General features: G+C 40.8%; 1 protein-coding gene across 12 annotated transcripts in view; it reads left to right on the top strand.

The window, feature by feature from the left end:
• LOC140471320 (sodium channel protein type 8 subunit alpha-like) overlaps window positions 1–14333 on the top strand; it is a 512936-nt gene that overhangs the window by 178207 nt on the left and 320396 nt on the right. For all 12 annotated transcript variants that reach the window (XM_072567324.1, XM_072567320.1, XM_072567321.1 and 9 more), the window contains exons 19-21: window positions 2588–2708; window positions 5446–5600; window positions 7905–8078. In XM_072567324.1, the coding sequence (XP_072423425.1) occupies window positions 2588–2708; window positions 5446–5600; window positions 7905–8078 (450 nt within the window). The remainder of the gene's footprint in view (window positions 1–2587; window positions 2709–5445; window positions 5601–7904; window positions 8079–14333) is intronic.

Raw genomic sequence — 14333 nt, 5'->3', positions numbered from 1 at the left:
TAAGTTAACTAGGGGATAAAGTGAGAGAGATCCATTTCCTGGCCCAAAGTGTACTCCTGGTGCCACAAAGCAAAGCTTTGAACTGGTTGCATCTCCCCTGTCAAGTCCTGTCAGAATCGTATATGTTTCAATAAGGTCACCTTTCATGCTTCTCAACTCCAATGAGTACACACCCAACCGACTCAACCTCTCCTCATAAGACAGTCCCTCCATACCCTTGAATATATTTAATGACCCAGCCTCAACAGCTCTCTGCTGCAAAGAATTCCACAGATTCACGACCATCTGAGAGAAGAAATTCCTCCTCATCTTGCTTCAATGTGGGACCCCTTCTTCTGAGATGATGCTCTCTGGTCCTAGACTGTCCCACAAGGGGAAAACAACCTTTTAGCATCTACCCTGTCAAGTCCTGTAAGAATTTTATATATGTCAATAATGTTGCCTCTCATTCTTCTATATTCCAATTAGTCCAGCGGCAATGTACTCATAAGACAGTCCCTCCATACCTGGAATCAGCCCAGTGAACCTTCTCTGAAATGCCTCCAATATCAGCATATCTTTCCTTCAATAAGGGCTCATAATTGTTCGGTTATGGTTTGACTGCTACCATGTATCATTTTAGCAAGATTTCCCTATTTTTATACCTTATGTTTATTGCCAAATGTTAGCCCCATTGCCCTCCTTCCAAAGATGCTCAAGGGCATCCAATTTTCCACCAGCTTCCCACTGTTTTCCAGCTGGATTTAAATGACGCCTGGCGTTCAAATAACCCAGGCTTTCTTTCATGAGCAGTAAGTCTGTTTTCAACTCACTCTGCTGATCACCTGCCCAAGAGTTAAGCCTTTATCTCTGTGTTGTCCGTTAATGAAATGGCATTATTGCTTTAAGACTTTTAACCCTTACAGTACTAAACCAGTATGTAGAATAAAAATGTAATACCATAAACGAATTATTACAAGCTGTGTTACTTCAGACAAGAGAGTCGAGGTGGGAAGTATATCCTCAATAATGTAACTGACAGTGGAATAAAATGGCAACTTCTGTATACTGCATGTACTTCACAATCCCCATCAATAATGATCGTGCATTATTGTGATAGCACTCTTTCATCAACCTCAATAGATGAATATCTGAATAAGATATCTTTAATGTCCCCTTCCTTTTCCATGTTTCCTTTAGCATGCTATCAAGGGATTTGAAATTTCATGTGCAAACTTAGTTAAAAAAAAATGCATCATTGGCTAATCGCCTTCCTTAAAGCTGGCAACAAAGTAAATTCCGGGAATACAACAATGATGGGCAGCACAAGGCCTTGATCTGTTCAGCTCCAAGGAATAGTTTGTCACAAAAGATTGACATACCAATTGAAGCTGTATGGACTTCCAAAGTGCCTGCATGTGTTTATTATTCCTGTTTCACAGGAACAAAGTATATTGTTGTGTCAAAGACAATAAGTCCACAGTGAAAGTACACTATGTATCCAGACACTTTGGTATATTTTGAACTTTGAGGCCTCAGCTTTCAGTGTCCAGCAGTTTGGCAATTATGCGCAAAGTTCAGTGCAAAACATCTAAAGGACATTTGAGTTATAATGAAAGGCTGGATAGTCTGAGACTTGTTTCACTGGAGCTGAGGAGGTTGAGAGGCAACCTGATAGAAATGTACAAAATAATAAGGGGTATGGATAGAGTTATTGTCTTTTCCCTGGGATGGAAGATTTCAAGAGGACTCATTTTTAAGGTGAGAGGAGAAAGATTTTAAAAAGACATGAGGTGCAAATTTTTGACAGAGTGGTTTGTGTATGGAAAGAACTTCCTGAGGAAGTGATGAATTCAGATGCAATTACACCGTTTAAAAGATATTTTGCTAAGTACATGAAGAGGAAAGGTTTGGAGGGATATGGGCCAGGAGCAAGTAGGTGGGAATAGTTTAGTTTGGGATTATGTTCGGCATGGACTAGTTGGACTGAAGGGTCTGTTTCTGTGCTATATGACTCTAGGACTCAGCTAATGACAACCAAAGGGATTGACTCTCCATCTTGACACCGTCTTTTCCAGCTTTTCCCTTTAATTTTCTGCAGCATGGAATAACTGCTGTGTAAGTTTAACCCCATGATCTGTAAGACATCCTCTTTGTATATATTTTTGCCTCAAGCATCGCAACTTTAAATAAAAAGAAACAGCCGCTCTTTCTTTTATTTCCCAAAGCGATGCTTTGGTCTTCAGCAATCAGAGACATTCCGCTTGTTTTAAAATGTATACAAAAGTTTGGCAGTTAACTGTCAGTCATCATTCGTTGGATCAGTCTTCATGGCAAAACTTTTGCCAATTAACACTGACTTCATTTACAGTATAAAGATTATGACCCCTTTAAATTAAAACTCTTGTCAGTTGTCTGGATGAGTGCACGTATCAACAAACTGTCTTTTTCCAGAAATATCAAAAAAAGTACTAAAAACTGATGGCCAGGACAAGATAGCATTGAGGAACCTACTAGAAGTCTGTCTGCTTTTGTTGTGATGACATCTATTCCTTCAGCATTGCTTCTGTTGTTATGGAGTCACCAATCTTGTCTTATGAATTTGCAGAAACTGGATGATACCAGCTCGTCGGAAGGAAGCACAATAGATATAAAGCCAGAAGGAGAAGAGGGCCCACCAGTAGAGCAACCTGAAGAGTATTTAGACCCTGAAGCATGTTTCACTGATGGTAGGGCCTGACTAAATGACATTGTGAAATCACAGTTAGCATTGCAAAAGATGAGTTGGGTTAGAATGACTTCTACTGGGTGCAAGACATGGACAACTGATGTATTCTTCATGCTCTTTTTCGACAATAGACAAGAACTTAAGAAGTCCAAGCAGGTTTGGGTCATTCGACCCCTTGATAATCATATCTGATCGTGACTTTGACCCCACTTTCCTGTCTGTCCCCCATAACTCTCATCTTCCTTGTCAATCCCGACTTTGTCTAAGTTAGACTTCACTGAGCAAAAGAACACTATGACAACATTCCTGGGAGAAGAAATTCCCTCTTATTTCTGTCTTGAATAAGATGCCCCTTGGGTTCAGTCTTCACTGACCTGGTGGTGGTGAGAAGGGAAAATAATTGGACGAGTTGACCCTGGTGAGATACTCATCCCCTTCTCAGGGCATCTCTAATAAAGGGCTGGGCAAGTCGGTCCATGGATGACTTTCCTCACCTGATGCCAGTTAAGGGCTTTAAGCAGTCAATTAATGACTTCAACTCACCGAATCTCCAAAGGGCTTGTGTGGCGCCTGGCCAAACTGGCCATAAACAGGTCCAGGCAGTGGGCCGTGGAGGGGGTCGTTGGGGCCGACTGCCTGCCCCTCTTCCGCGGTTACGTTAGAGCCCGGGTGTCTCTGGAGAGGGAGCACGCGGTGTCCACCAACACCCTGGAGTCGTTCAGGGAGAGGTGGGCGCCGCAGGGAGTGGAGTGCATTATTTCCCCCTCCAACTCTATTTAGATTTAACCCCTGCCCTCCCCGTCACTGTTTGATCACACAGCATTGCCCTTTGATGTGAAGGGCAGTGCTTGTCACTGGCCACTCGGGTGTTTCCTTTCTTCCTGGTGGTGGGAATTGAATAAAGATTTACACGCTTGTTGTTCTTCACGGTGTCTCACACCTGCACACACACACCATGGGTGCTGGGGAAAATGTAAGCACTGCCGCAGTTAGGCGGTAGTGTGGGGGAAAGGAAAGAACAATAAACAGGGGTGTCAGGGGTTCTGCTCACTCTTGAGAGCTGCCTCTGAGGGAGCTGGATCAGTGTGAGTGAAGGACTCTGCTCTTTTTTTACCGCTGTACTAAAGAGAAGAGGAGACTGATTAGATGCAAAAGAAAAGGGCTTGTGTGAATCATATCACGATGAAAACATGCCCAGTTCTAGACTCCCTGGCAAGAGGAAATGGTTCACCTCGCTAAAGTCAGAAGTCTCTCGGCCACAAATTCTGGAATGACCTGGGCCCGTAGTTGGCAAGTCTGGTTTATGATGATAAAATCAAACTAATTTGTAAGGAAGTGTATGTTAAAAATAGCTCTGTCAATGCAATGCTTAATTACTGTTAAATATATAAGCAGGATAGATCCTTGCAGTATAACGTGCTGGTTGCACTCTATTTAAATTGTTTTGTGACATTCTCTAAATTATAGGAGCAATATTATTTCTTGCACTTTGGTTCAGGAACAAACAAATGTTCCCAGGTGTCAGGGATTCAAGTACTTCAGGAACAAGTAATATATAGCAAGAGAAATGTTTGAGGTGACTGAGTAAATTTGGGGAAATTGTTTACTTGAAGTGGAGTATTTGAACAGTGGAAGACGTAAGTTAGAAGTTTTGAGGTTTTAAAAAAAGGAAGCCCTTTTCTTATTGCCACAGAAAAGTTATTTGATTTGTGGGTCAGGAACAACTAAAAGCAAATTGCATAGAATGGTTTTGAGGGGAATAGAGACGAGTTCTTGAAGTAACAAAACATTCAGGACCAGGTGAGGAGGTAGAATGGGGAGGTCTTGTGGTGCAGTCAGTAGCATCCCAGCCTCTGAGCCCGAAACTTCTGGTTCAAGTTACCATCCAGGACTTGATGGTCACGGGAGGTATATTCATTACAAGTTGATCATTAACCTACAAACTTTACTGATATTCCTGATGGCAGGTGGGAAGAGTGAGTGTGTCTCCTGGTTAGCCATCCTGCAGAAGGCAATGACAAACCACTGCAGTGTCTTGCTGAGCATTACCACAAACCAACATAAATACAGTGCAGGTTCATAGTCAACAATGACCTGTTTTAGGCGAACGAGAGAGAGAGATAGATTGGCACCACATCTTGAAACATTCCTTCCACCACCGATGCTCAGTAGCAGTAGTCTTTACCATCTAAAAGGTGCACTGCAGAAATTCACCAAAGGTCCTTCGACAGCACCTTCCAAACCCATGACTACTTCCATCTAGAAGGACAAGGGTACCAGATACATGGGAACACCATCACCTGCAGGTTTCCCTCCAAGGAACTCACCATCCTGACTTGGAATTATATCACTGCTCCTTTAGTGTTGCTGGGTCAAAATCCTGGAACTCCCCCTCTAAGAGCATTGTGGGTCTATCTACAGCATATAGCCTGCAGCTCACCAGTACCTTCTCAAGTGGCAACTAGGGGCAGACAATAAATATTGGCCAGCCAGCAACACCCACATTGCACGAATGAATAAAAAAAATTAAAGTTGATCAGAAAGGGGTGGTCTTGGTTGGTCAAAATGTCCTTTCTCATTGTTGGATGAAATAATAATTGCTGAAAAGTGCGGATTCAGAAATTGCGTTCTGTCTTTGAGCGAATTGGTCACCTTGGCTGAATATCATTGAGATAATTAACTGAGAAATTATCCCGCCCCAATAGTCATTGAACCGTGTGTTTGCATTTTTCCATTAGGTTGTGTGCAACGCTTTAAATGTTGTCAAGTTAGTATTGAGGAAGGCTGGGGAAAACCATGGTGGACTTTGCGAAAGACCTGCTTCTTAATTGTGGAACATAACTGGTTTGAAACCTTCATTGTTTTCATGATTCTGCTCAGCAGTGGAGCTCTGGTAAGTCCTTGTAAAGTCGAGCAGCATTTGCCTTGGGCATGACTGCACATTTATTGCCTTGTCAGTTAGCCAAATGAAAAGCAGAATTCTGAAGCTGAGTCTCATGCCCATTTTTCTTTTGTTGTCGTCGTATGCTGCCTGCATTTTCAGGTGTTTTATCTTCCTTTCAGTGCAAACTCTCTCTGGGATTCAGGTCCCACAGGTGCCAGGCACTGTTCAATTCTCTTAATGGTCATTTAACGTGAGTGCGTGTGGACAGCCTGTGGCCTCCATTGCGACTGAGTCTTCTCTTGCGGTCTTGTCCAAATCCAAGATTTTCCAGCAGCCTCCCTTTCCATCTGACCCTATCAGTGAGAGATACTGGCACACTGGTAACAGCACCAGGCTAGTAATCCAAAGCACTGGGGACACGGGTTCAAATTTAATGAATAGATTCGGAATTGAAAGGTTCTCTCAGCAACAGTGACTCTTGCTGTACGGGTATATCAGCTTATTACCCTGTCTGAACTGCTGGTCATGATGAAGGTTGCTGCCACCATCCTGTTTGAGTCTAGAAAACTACAGGCCTGTTCGGTCTAGTGTGGGAGAGGAAAACCACCTCCTCGTCCAACTAGAAGAGGCTCATGTAGTTCACAAGGTGTAGTTTATTGCATGTTGCAACATGTTACTGGCTACATTGATATTATAGACATTGTTACAGAGACTTTGAAGAGAACCCAGGCTGATTCCTGGGGTGGCAGAACTAATGTATGGAGAGAGACTGAATTGGACTGGGCCTATATTCACTGGAGTTTAGAAGAATTAGGGAGGGTCGCATAGAACCCTATAAAATTCCATCAGGACTAGACAGTGTGGATGCAGGAAGGATGTTCCCAATGACTGGGGAGCCCAGAACCAGGGGGTCACAGTCTAAGGATCGGGGTAGGCCATTTAAGACTGAGATGAGGAGAAATGTCTTCACCCAGAGAGTGGGGAGCCTGTGGGATTCTCTGACACAGGAAGCAGTTGAGGCCAAAGCATTGAATGTTTTCAAGAAGGAGTTAGAGATAGTTCTTAGGTTTAAAGAGATTAAAAGGATGGAGGGAGAAAGCAGGAACAGGGAACTGAGTTGAATGATCAGCCAGGATCATATTGAATGGGGGAGCAGACTCAACAGGCCAAATGGCCTACTCCTGCTCCTATTTGCTCTGTTGCTATGTTAGGCTTCACTCCTTTGTAGAGCCCAGAATGATCTGCCCATAAGTTCACATGACATCATTATAGAAGTTGATGCTTATGATGTTCCTCATTATTATCTCTGTCAGACCCATATACAATAACCAGGGCAATATCTGGATGACTAATATCCTTTCGGGAAGGAAATGGCCATCCTGCCCAGTACGACCTGGATGTGACTCCAGACCCAGAGCAATGTGGTTGACTTTGAACCAACTTCTTAAATCGCCGAGCGTGACACTTGAGTTCAAGAGCAACACATAATGGCTTTGCCAGTGATGCTAATCTCCCATGGAAGAGAGAATTTTTTTCTTTCTCATGTATTGATCTGTCTTCCCCTTAAGTACATCAACGCCATTCCCCTCGATTACACCATGTGGAGACAAGTTCTGCATCTTCTGGGGAAAGAGGTTTCTTCTGAATTCCCAATTGAATTTGTTAGTGACTATCTTCTCCTTGGGATCCCTAGTTCTGATCTTGCAGACAAATGGAAACTTTTCCATATCGAAGCTCTCCATAATCTTTAAGAACTTTAGTAGGTCAGTTTTAAGTTGTCTCTTTTCTGGAGAGAGGTGCCCCAGCCTATTAAGTCTTTCCTAATGGTTATTTATAGCCCCCTGGCTCTGCTGTAAGTTGAGTGAATCCTTTAATTAATCAAGCCAAATTTGTAAAGATAAAAATTGTACCATTGCATGGCATGATGGTATTAGCTGCAACATAGGTATGACTATGGATTCTTTACTAAATAGGTTTCAGGTTTAATCCCCAGGCTGTGCGTCCAGTGTCTGAAGTTAGTGAGGGCAATTTGTGAAAGTATGGCAGCAGTCTACCCGGACTGGGGAGAGGGGGTACCAGCTTGGGTGACTCCAGTGGATTGTCTAGCACGGGAAGAAGAACCTGGGGCAAACTAAAATAACACCACCACCTACACACACAATTTAATACAAGGCCAACAATCAGGAAATAAGGAAACAGGCCAGCCCATGTCTGAGGAGCCAAGCCTTGGCTCAAGACAGTGCATTTTGAAGAGATGTTCTTTTGTTTCCAAGAACAATTGCTGTACAGGTTTAAAATGGTTGTTCTTTTCAGGCTTTTGAAGATATTTACATTGAACAGCGGAAGACAATCCGGACTATTCTTGAGTATGCTGACAAGATCTTCACATATATCTTTATCCTTGAGATGTTATTGAAGTGGACGGCCTATGGATTTCAAAAGTACTTCACGAATGCATGGTGTTGGCTGGACTTCCTCATTGTCGATGTACGTGTCCAACCTTTTTGTGTACTTTTTGACACCTTTAAGTGCTGGTGGGCATGCATGATATAGTTTTGTTTATATATATTCTCATCTAGCAGTATAAATGTGTTTAATTCAACATAATATATTTAAGGTACAATGAACTGTTGTGCCGATCTTGTCAAGGTGTGTTATGAGCAAGGAAGTTTAGTCTCATAAATAAGTCTAAAGTTGAACGCAAATTATGTCAATGAGATGCCTCCATAATGGTTTTACAGGTGACTTCAGGGCTTAGTCTGGTAAATAAATTGGTTTAAGAGATGGAGGGCTTTGGTCAATAGTTTAGTAGTGAATCTGAAGAAGACTTAAATCTTCATTCCATTCAGATTCCCTTCACCTAAGAAAGCTTGAACCATTCCCTTTTTTGGCAAATATATTGTTTGTTAATTTTAATTTCAGAGGTTAACAGGCAGTGTCAAATGATCTCTTAAAAGATAAAATTTGTACTAACAAAATCCCAGTGTATTTAAAAATGGAAATATTGATAGTGAATGTAAGATGTTGGAGATGCAATGCTTTTATTTCTAATTCATTTTGCAGAAATTAGAGCCAAATATTGTCCTTTATTCATATCTGCATTGATTTGTAGTTCTTTTTCTGTATACAGAAAAATTGAGGCCCAGATTTTAAGGGTACCCTGTCCATTAGCCATCTTTCAATCATTTAAACCAGTCAAATGTTAACATATGGTAAAGCTTGTTTTGTGATGTTGTCATAACTTGGAATTTTATGTTCTGCCACCAGAGATATACCTGTGATTTACTTTCATTGTTTGAAGCATTTGTCCGTGCAAATCTGTTGCCTGTGCTGGGTTGTTCTATTATAGCACTATTATGCAAACCTGTTCCAAAATAATTAAGTTGCCACTTCAAATTTGGGTGTTTTGTTGAACGAGGAAGGCATTGACTTCAGGAAGTTATGTATGTGTAACAATGTTCTCCTGTGATTCAAATGGCAGTTTGACATATGACAGGACAACATGGTCTCCTTAATGTTATACTGGGAATCCTCAATGCAGTGCTTCCTTTTAATCTACCACAGGCTTTCTTTTATTAGCTATTATATTGAAGTGTTGACATTTTTTTTTGCTGTGGGATAATTGAAAAGTATATTTTTGTCATGCTACTACACTCAAGCTTCAAAGTTGCCAATGCTGTTGTAGTAATTTTCAGTATGTCCTTAGAAATGGGTGCCATACATTGCACAGTGCAACAACAAGCCAAGCATAATACACAAGGCATGTCATATTTTTATTTTCTAATAACCTGTTCAGAGCCATTATGACACACTTCCAGAGCAGATGGGACTTGAAGCAGGGACTCCTGGTTCAGCGGTAGGGGCACGACCACTGTGCCACAAGAACCCTCAATGCATGTTATTCTCTTATAGCATAGTTTGGGGTAGAAACTTGCCTCGAGTAAGCAAGCAAAATAGATTGTTAGTATTGAATTATCTGGCCATTCTACGCCATCCCAAATGAATTCCATTCATTTGAATCTATCAAGTCAGGTATATAGTCCAGACAACACTCGTGTTTAGTTAGCCATTCAGTCCTTTGAGCCTCCTCTCCTGTGGCTAATCCTCTTTCTCAATGCCATGGGGGGGTCAATTAGCTCAGTTGGTTGGATGGCTGGTTTGTGATGTAGAGTGACACCATCAGTATAGGTTCACTTTATGCACTGGCTGCGGTCACCAAGAAGGTCCCACCTTCCCAAGGTTACCCCTCACCTGAGGTGTCACCACCAGTCATCTCTCTAATAAGAGAATAGCCCTGTGGTCCTCTGGGACAACAGTGACTTTACCTTATCTCAATGCCTGCTTTCTCCCCATACCCCTTCATGCCTTTAAAACTAAAAATGTATCGATCTCTTTGTTGAATATGTTCAGTGACTTGGCATCCATCCACCTTCTGAGTAAAGAATTCTTTTCTCATCTCAGTCCGAGATGGTCTATCCCTATCCCGAGATTGTGACCCTTGGTTCGAGACTCTGTCACCAGGGGAAATGAAATAATAAAGAATAAAATTGATAATAATAAATTAATAGTCCATTTGAAAGGAATAGTTTAATGACTCCATTAAAATAGTGGCTAAAGTAATGCGCACAACATAATCTTTGGATGATGATGTTTAATTTCGATAAAACATCATTGGGGTAGAAAGTTGTCACCGTCAGTGATGTAGAACGAGAGGTATTGAATCAGCTGCCTGATATTAACTCAATTGCAGCCAATGGGCCCAGATGAATTCCTACCCTAGAGTTTATCTCTGTAATGAGTCTAAAAATCCATGTCACCTTTCGCCAAAATTTTAATACACGTGTATTAAGAGGTTGAAAGTCTATTTTAGCAGATAGACCATAAGACCATCAGATATAGGAGCAGAATTAGGCTATTCAGCCCATTGAGTCTGCTGTATCATTCATTCATGACTGATATGTCTCTGAACCCTATTCTCCTGCCTCCTCCCCATAATCCTTAATCCCCTTACCAATCAAGAACCTATCTATCTCTGTCTTAAATACACTCAATGGCTTGGCTTCCACAGCCCTCTGCGGCAAAGTGTTCTACAGACTCACCTCCCTCTGGCTGAAGAAATTCCTCCTCATCACAGTTCTAAAGGGTTGTCCCTTCATTCTGAGGTTGTTCCTCATGTGATAAGCCCTTCATCACCAGGATCGTTCTTGTGAACCTCCTTTGGACCCCTTCCAAGGCCTGTGGGTCCTTCCTTAGATTCGGGGCCCAAAACTGCTTACAATATTCCAAATGTGGTCTTACCAGAGCCCAGTACAGCCTTGCTCTTGTATCCTAGCCCTCTTGAAATGAATGCTACCATTGCATTTGCCTTCTGAACTGCCAACTGAATGTGTATGTTAATCTTAAGAAAGTCCTGAACTAGGACTCCCAGGTCACTTTTGCGCTTCAGGTTTGTGAAGCCTTTCCCCATTTAGAAAATAGTCTATTCCTGTATTCTTCCTGTCACTTTCCTACATTATAATCCATCTGCCATTAGCAATAGTTAGTAGATTCATCCATAATTTTTAGGAACAGCATTTACTTTAAAGAAATAAAGGAACTTAGCAGATTTATCAATGCATTACAAATACCAGTAACAATTTGTATTCATTGAGCTCTGCTCTTTTTTTAAAATATATTTTTATTTAAAATAGATGTTTAAATTTTACAACAAATACAAAATAATACAATTCAAAACAATGCAAAGAAATAACACCAAAAAAATTTTAAATAACTCCAAACCGCCCTCCTGTACAATTGTATAAATCTGTATATTAAAAAATGTATAATTAAAAACCCAACTACTCAACTAAATAAATGATAACTAACAACAAACCAATAAATAATAATACAGCTCAGCCAGACAAAATACTAACTCTCAAATATCGAGAGCATTGAATTTTTCATTGAGCCCTTTAATGTGATATAATTGCTCAAGGTGTTTCACCAAGAAATTTTGAAACAAAGTCCTGTAGAACTTCAACCTGATGGAGAATAGCACATAGTGTACAAAATGATGAACTGTTTTACAAGGCATATGTTATTGGAGACTAATATGCACACTATCCTCATTCTAAAATGAATGAATTTCAAAAGAGGCTGTCCCACCTGTTCACGAGAAGGAAGGAAAAGTTAGAAAATGTTTTGCAGCACATTGATGCTTTAAATGACTTCTTGAAGTTTAACTATTTATTGGTTTTCTTTACATTCATTCTTGGGATATAGATGTTGTTGGCTAATTTCCCTTGAGAAGGTGGTGGTGAGCTGCCTGTTTGAACTGCTGCAATCCATGTGCTGTAGGTAGACCCACAATGTCATTAGGGAGGGAATTCCAGGAGTTTGACCCAGTGACATGAAGAAACAGCAATATATTTCCAAGTCAGGCTGGTCACTGGCTTGGAGGGGAACTTGCAGGTGATGGTGTTCTCATGCATCTGCTGTCTTATTGGTCATTCCTAGTTCATAAAGTACCAATTTTATTGTCAATTTTGCTTTTCCAAGAGACTGAACCACTGAATGTTATTCTTTGAAGCAATTTAATTCTTGCAGTCCCCTCTCCCTCATTTTGTTCCACATCGTTAGTTTCTCTTCACTTGTGTAACCCCCTCACCCAAGTAGACTGTCCCAGGATCTGAGGTACCTTCATGTCCACCACCAATGTCAAGCTAAACCCACTTGACAGATGTAGGTGCTGGAGTCTGCTTTCTTCTGCTCAAGTAGCAGGGCTAAGACTGTCAACTGGAACCTGGGCAGGAATGCAGAAGGAATTGCATTGTACAAGTCACCATTTATACCCACCATGTCCCCCTTTGTTTCTGGAGAGAGTCAATATGTCATTGATAATCCAAACTCAAAACTTGAATTTCAGTCTAAGTGTGTGTGTCAGTTATTCTAAAGCAACAATATAAAACTTTACATAATGAAGGTTAATAATGACTTTGTGTTTTAGCCCAAAGATGTTTCCAATGATTGTTTTCAAACTTGTTAGTATCATATGAATGTGGAATAGTCTGATGGCATAATGGTGGCGAATGAGCTCTTAGTATTTTGCCTGTGGATTTAAATTTCCATGTTGGTTGCATTGATTAGATAAACACACAATAATTAACATGTTACATACAGATCTCATTAACTTCCTTTTCAGAGTCTTGGACGATCAGCATCTTTACTTTTCCTTTTGGCTTCGGGTACAATAACCATTGTAAACAGGTGGACGTGAGCATGCTTAGTATTCCGTCTTGTCTGAAGGTGAACCAACAGAGTTGATAACCTGTAGATCAATTTATTGTCTCGTTCCTTTCCTTGTAGAATGGATTTCTCCCTCTTATTATGTTAAGAGTGAACACTGACAACATTGTAAACGTGTCTTTAAATTTATAGCCTTTTGGAAGATTTTGAATTGTTTCAGTCTACTTTGTGTCTTCTGTAAAAGTTCGAAGAATGAAATGATTTTAAGATATTTTCCATTTGTGCCGAACAATTCCTGTTCACCCCTCTGACTACTGAAGACAGATTTGGGTCTGCTATATTGCTTATGGTAGCTAACTTCCTCAGCATATTCCTGCTGTGATTTCTGGGGACAAGTGTAACATCCAGTACCAATTATCTCTGTTAAATTACTATTGTTTGTTTAGTGATTTACGTCAATTATAAGCTCAGCTAAAATGCTGAGTCAGAAGTCATAATGGGCAAACCAAATGTTTGTATTTGTTATTTAGTGGACGGCTTATCTCGATTATATTGTCTTCAGTGCTCAGAGTGTGTAAAAAGAAAGCAAGTTTAAATGCTGGCAAAATAGGTTTTGGCTCCTTCATTTGTTTCCTTACGGCCAAGTATCTTTTGAGTGCGAAAGACTACACTCACAATGATTACTAGAATAAATATTAGGTATTAAAAAGCATGGATCAGGGAGATGCAAGTACATTTATTCTACACATGCATCAAACCCACGTCATATATAATCTCTGACCTTTCCATCATAGTGAAAGAGCTACATTACTGTATCAGTGCAACATCGACCCAGTTGCAGATGCCATTAACTTAGTTATTCAAAATAAGATCCAATCTAAGCATCAATATCAAGCCATGCTGAATGGACATCCTTTAGAATTTAAATTTTAAGCCATTTGGAGATAGAGTGGGGAATTCTGTCTTCCCTAGGAGGTACTAAGGAAAACAGATTTCACTTCTTTGACATATTAATACTAATGTGTGTCAAACCTAGCCCCTTAGACTCTGTGATTTCCTCCCCCACCGCCCCACGTCTCTGCTGCCCTCAGCCTTGCAGCTGTGTGGTGCACCTATACAAACATTGAGTAGAGAACTGAACAAGATCATCTTCAGTGTCCAACTTTTAAAGTTCGCACTTTAGCAACGACTCAAACCTTCGAGCATGTTTTGCTTGAAGGCAATATATTCTGCCTGGTGCCATCTTCAAATTGTTCCTTGCCCGTGAGTCTTTTCAAACCCTGATTTAACAACAAGTAACATTTCAGAAACTTCCCGAAGAGACTGAGCTAGAGTGCAGCTTCCAGTTGAAATCTCCTGGGAATCCCTCTTGGTTTTGTGCATTTGAATTTGAGTACAAAATGTTAAACTGAACGTGACTGGGCTTAACACATTACAGAATGTCAGTTTGACTATCATTAGGATCAGTTTGTTTGCAGATGGAACCCTGTGTCCCTCTGCCACCCACATCCTCCCCCC

This window comes from Chiloscyllium punctatum, chromosome X (assembly GCF_047496795.1).
Source record: "Chiloscyllium punctatum isolate Juve2018m chromosome X, sChiPun1.3, whole genome shotgun sequence".
NCBI lineage: Eukaryota > Metazoa > Chordata > Chondrichthyes > Orectolobiformes > Hemiscylliidae > Chiloscyllium > Chiloscyllium punctatum.
The sequence above is the reverse complement of the archived record's forward strand: the minus strand, read 5'-3'. Positions and strand labels throughout refer to the sequence as shown.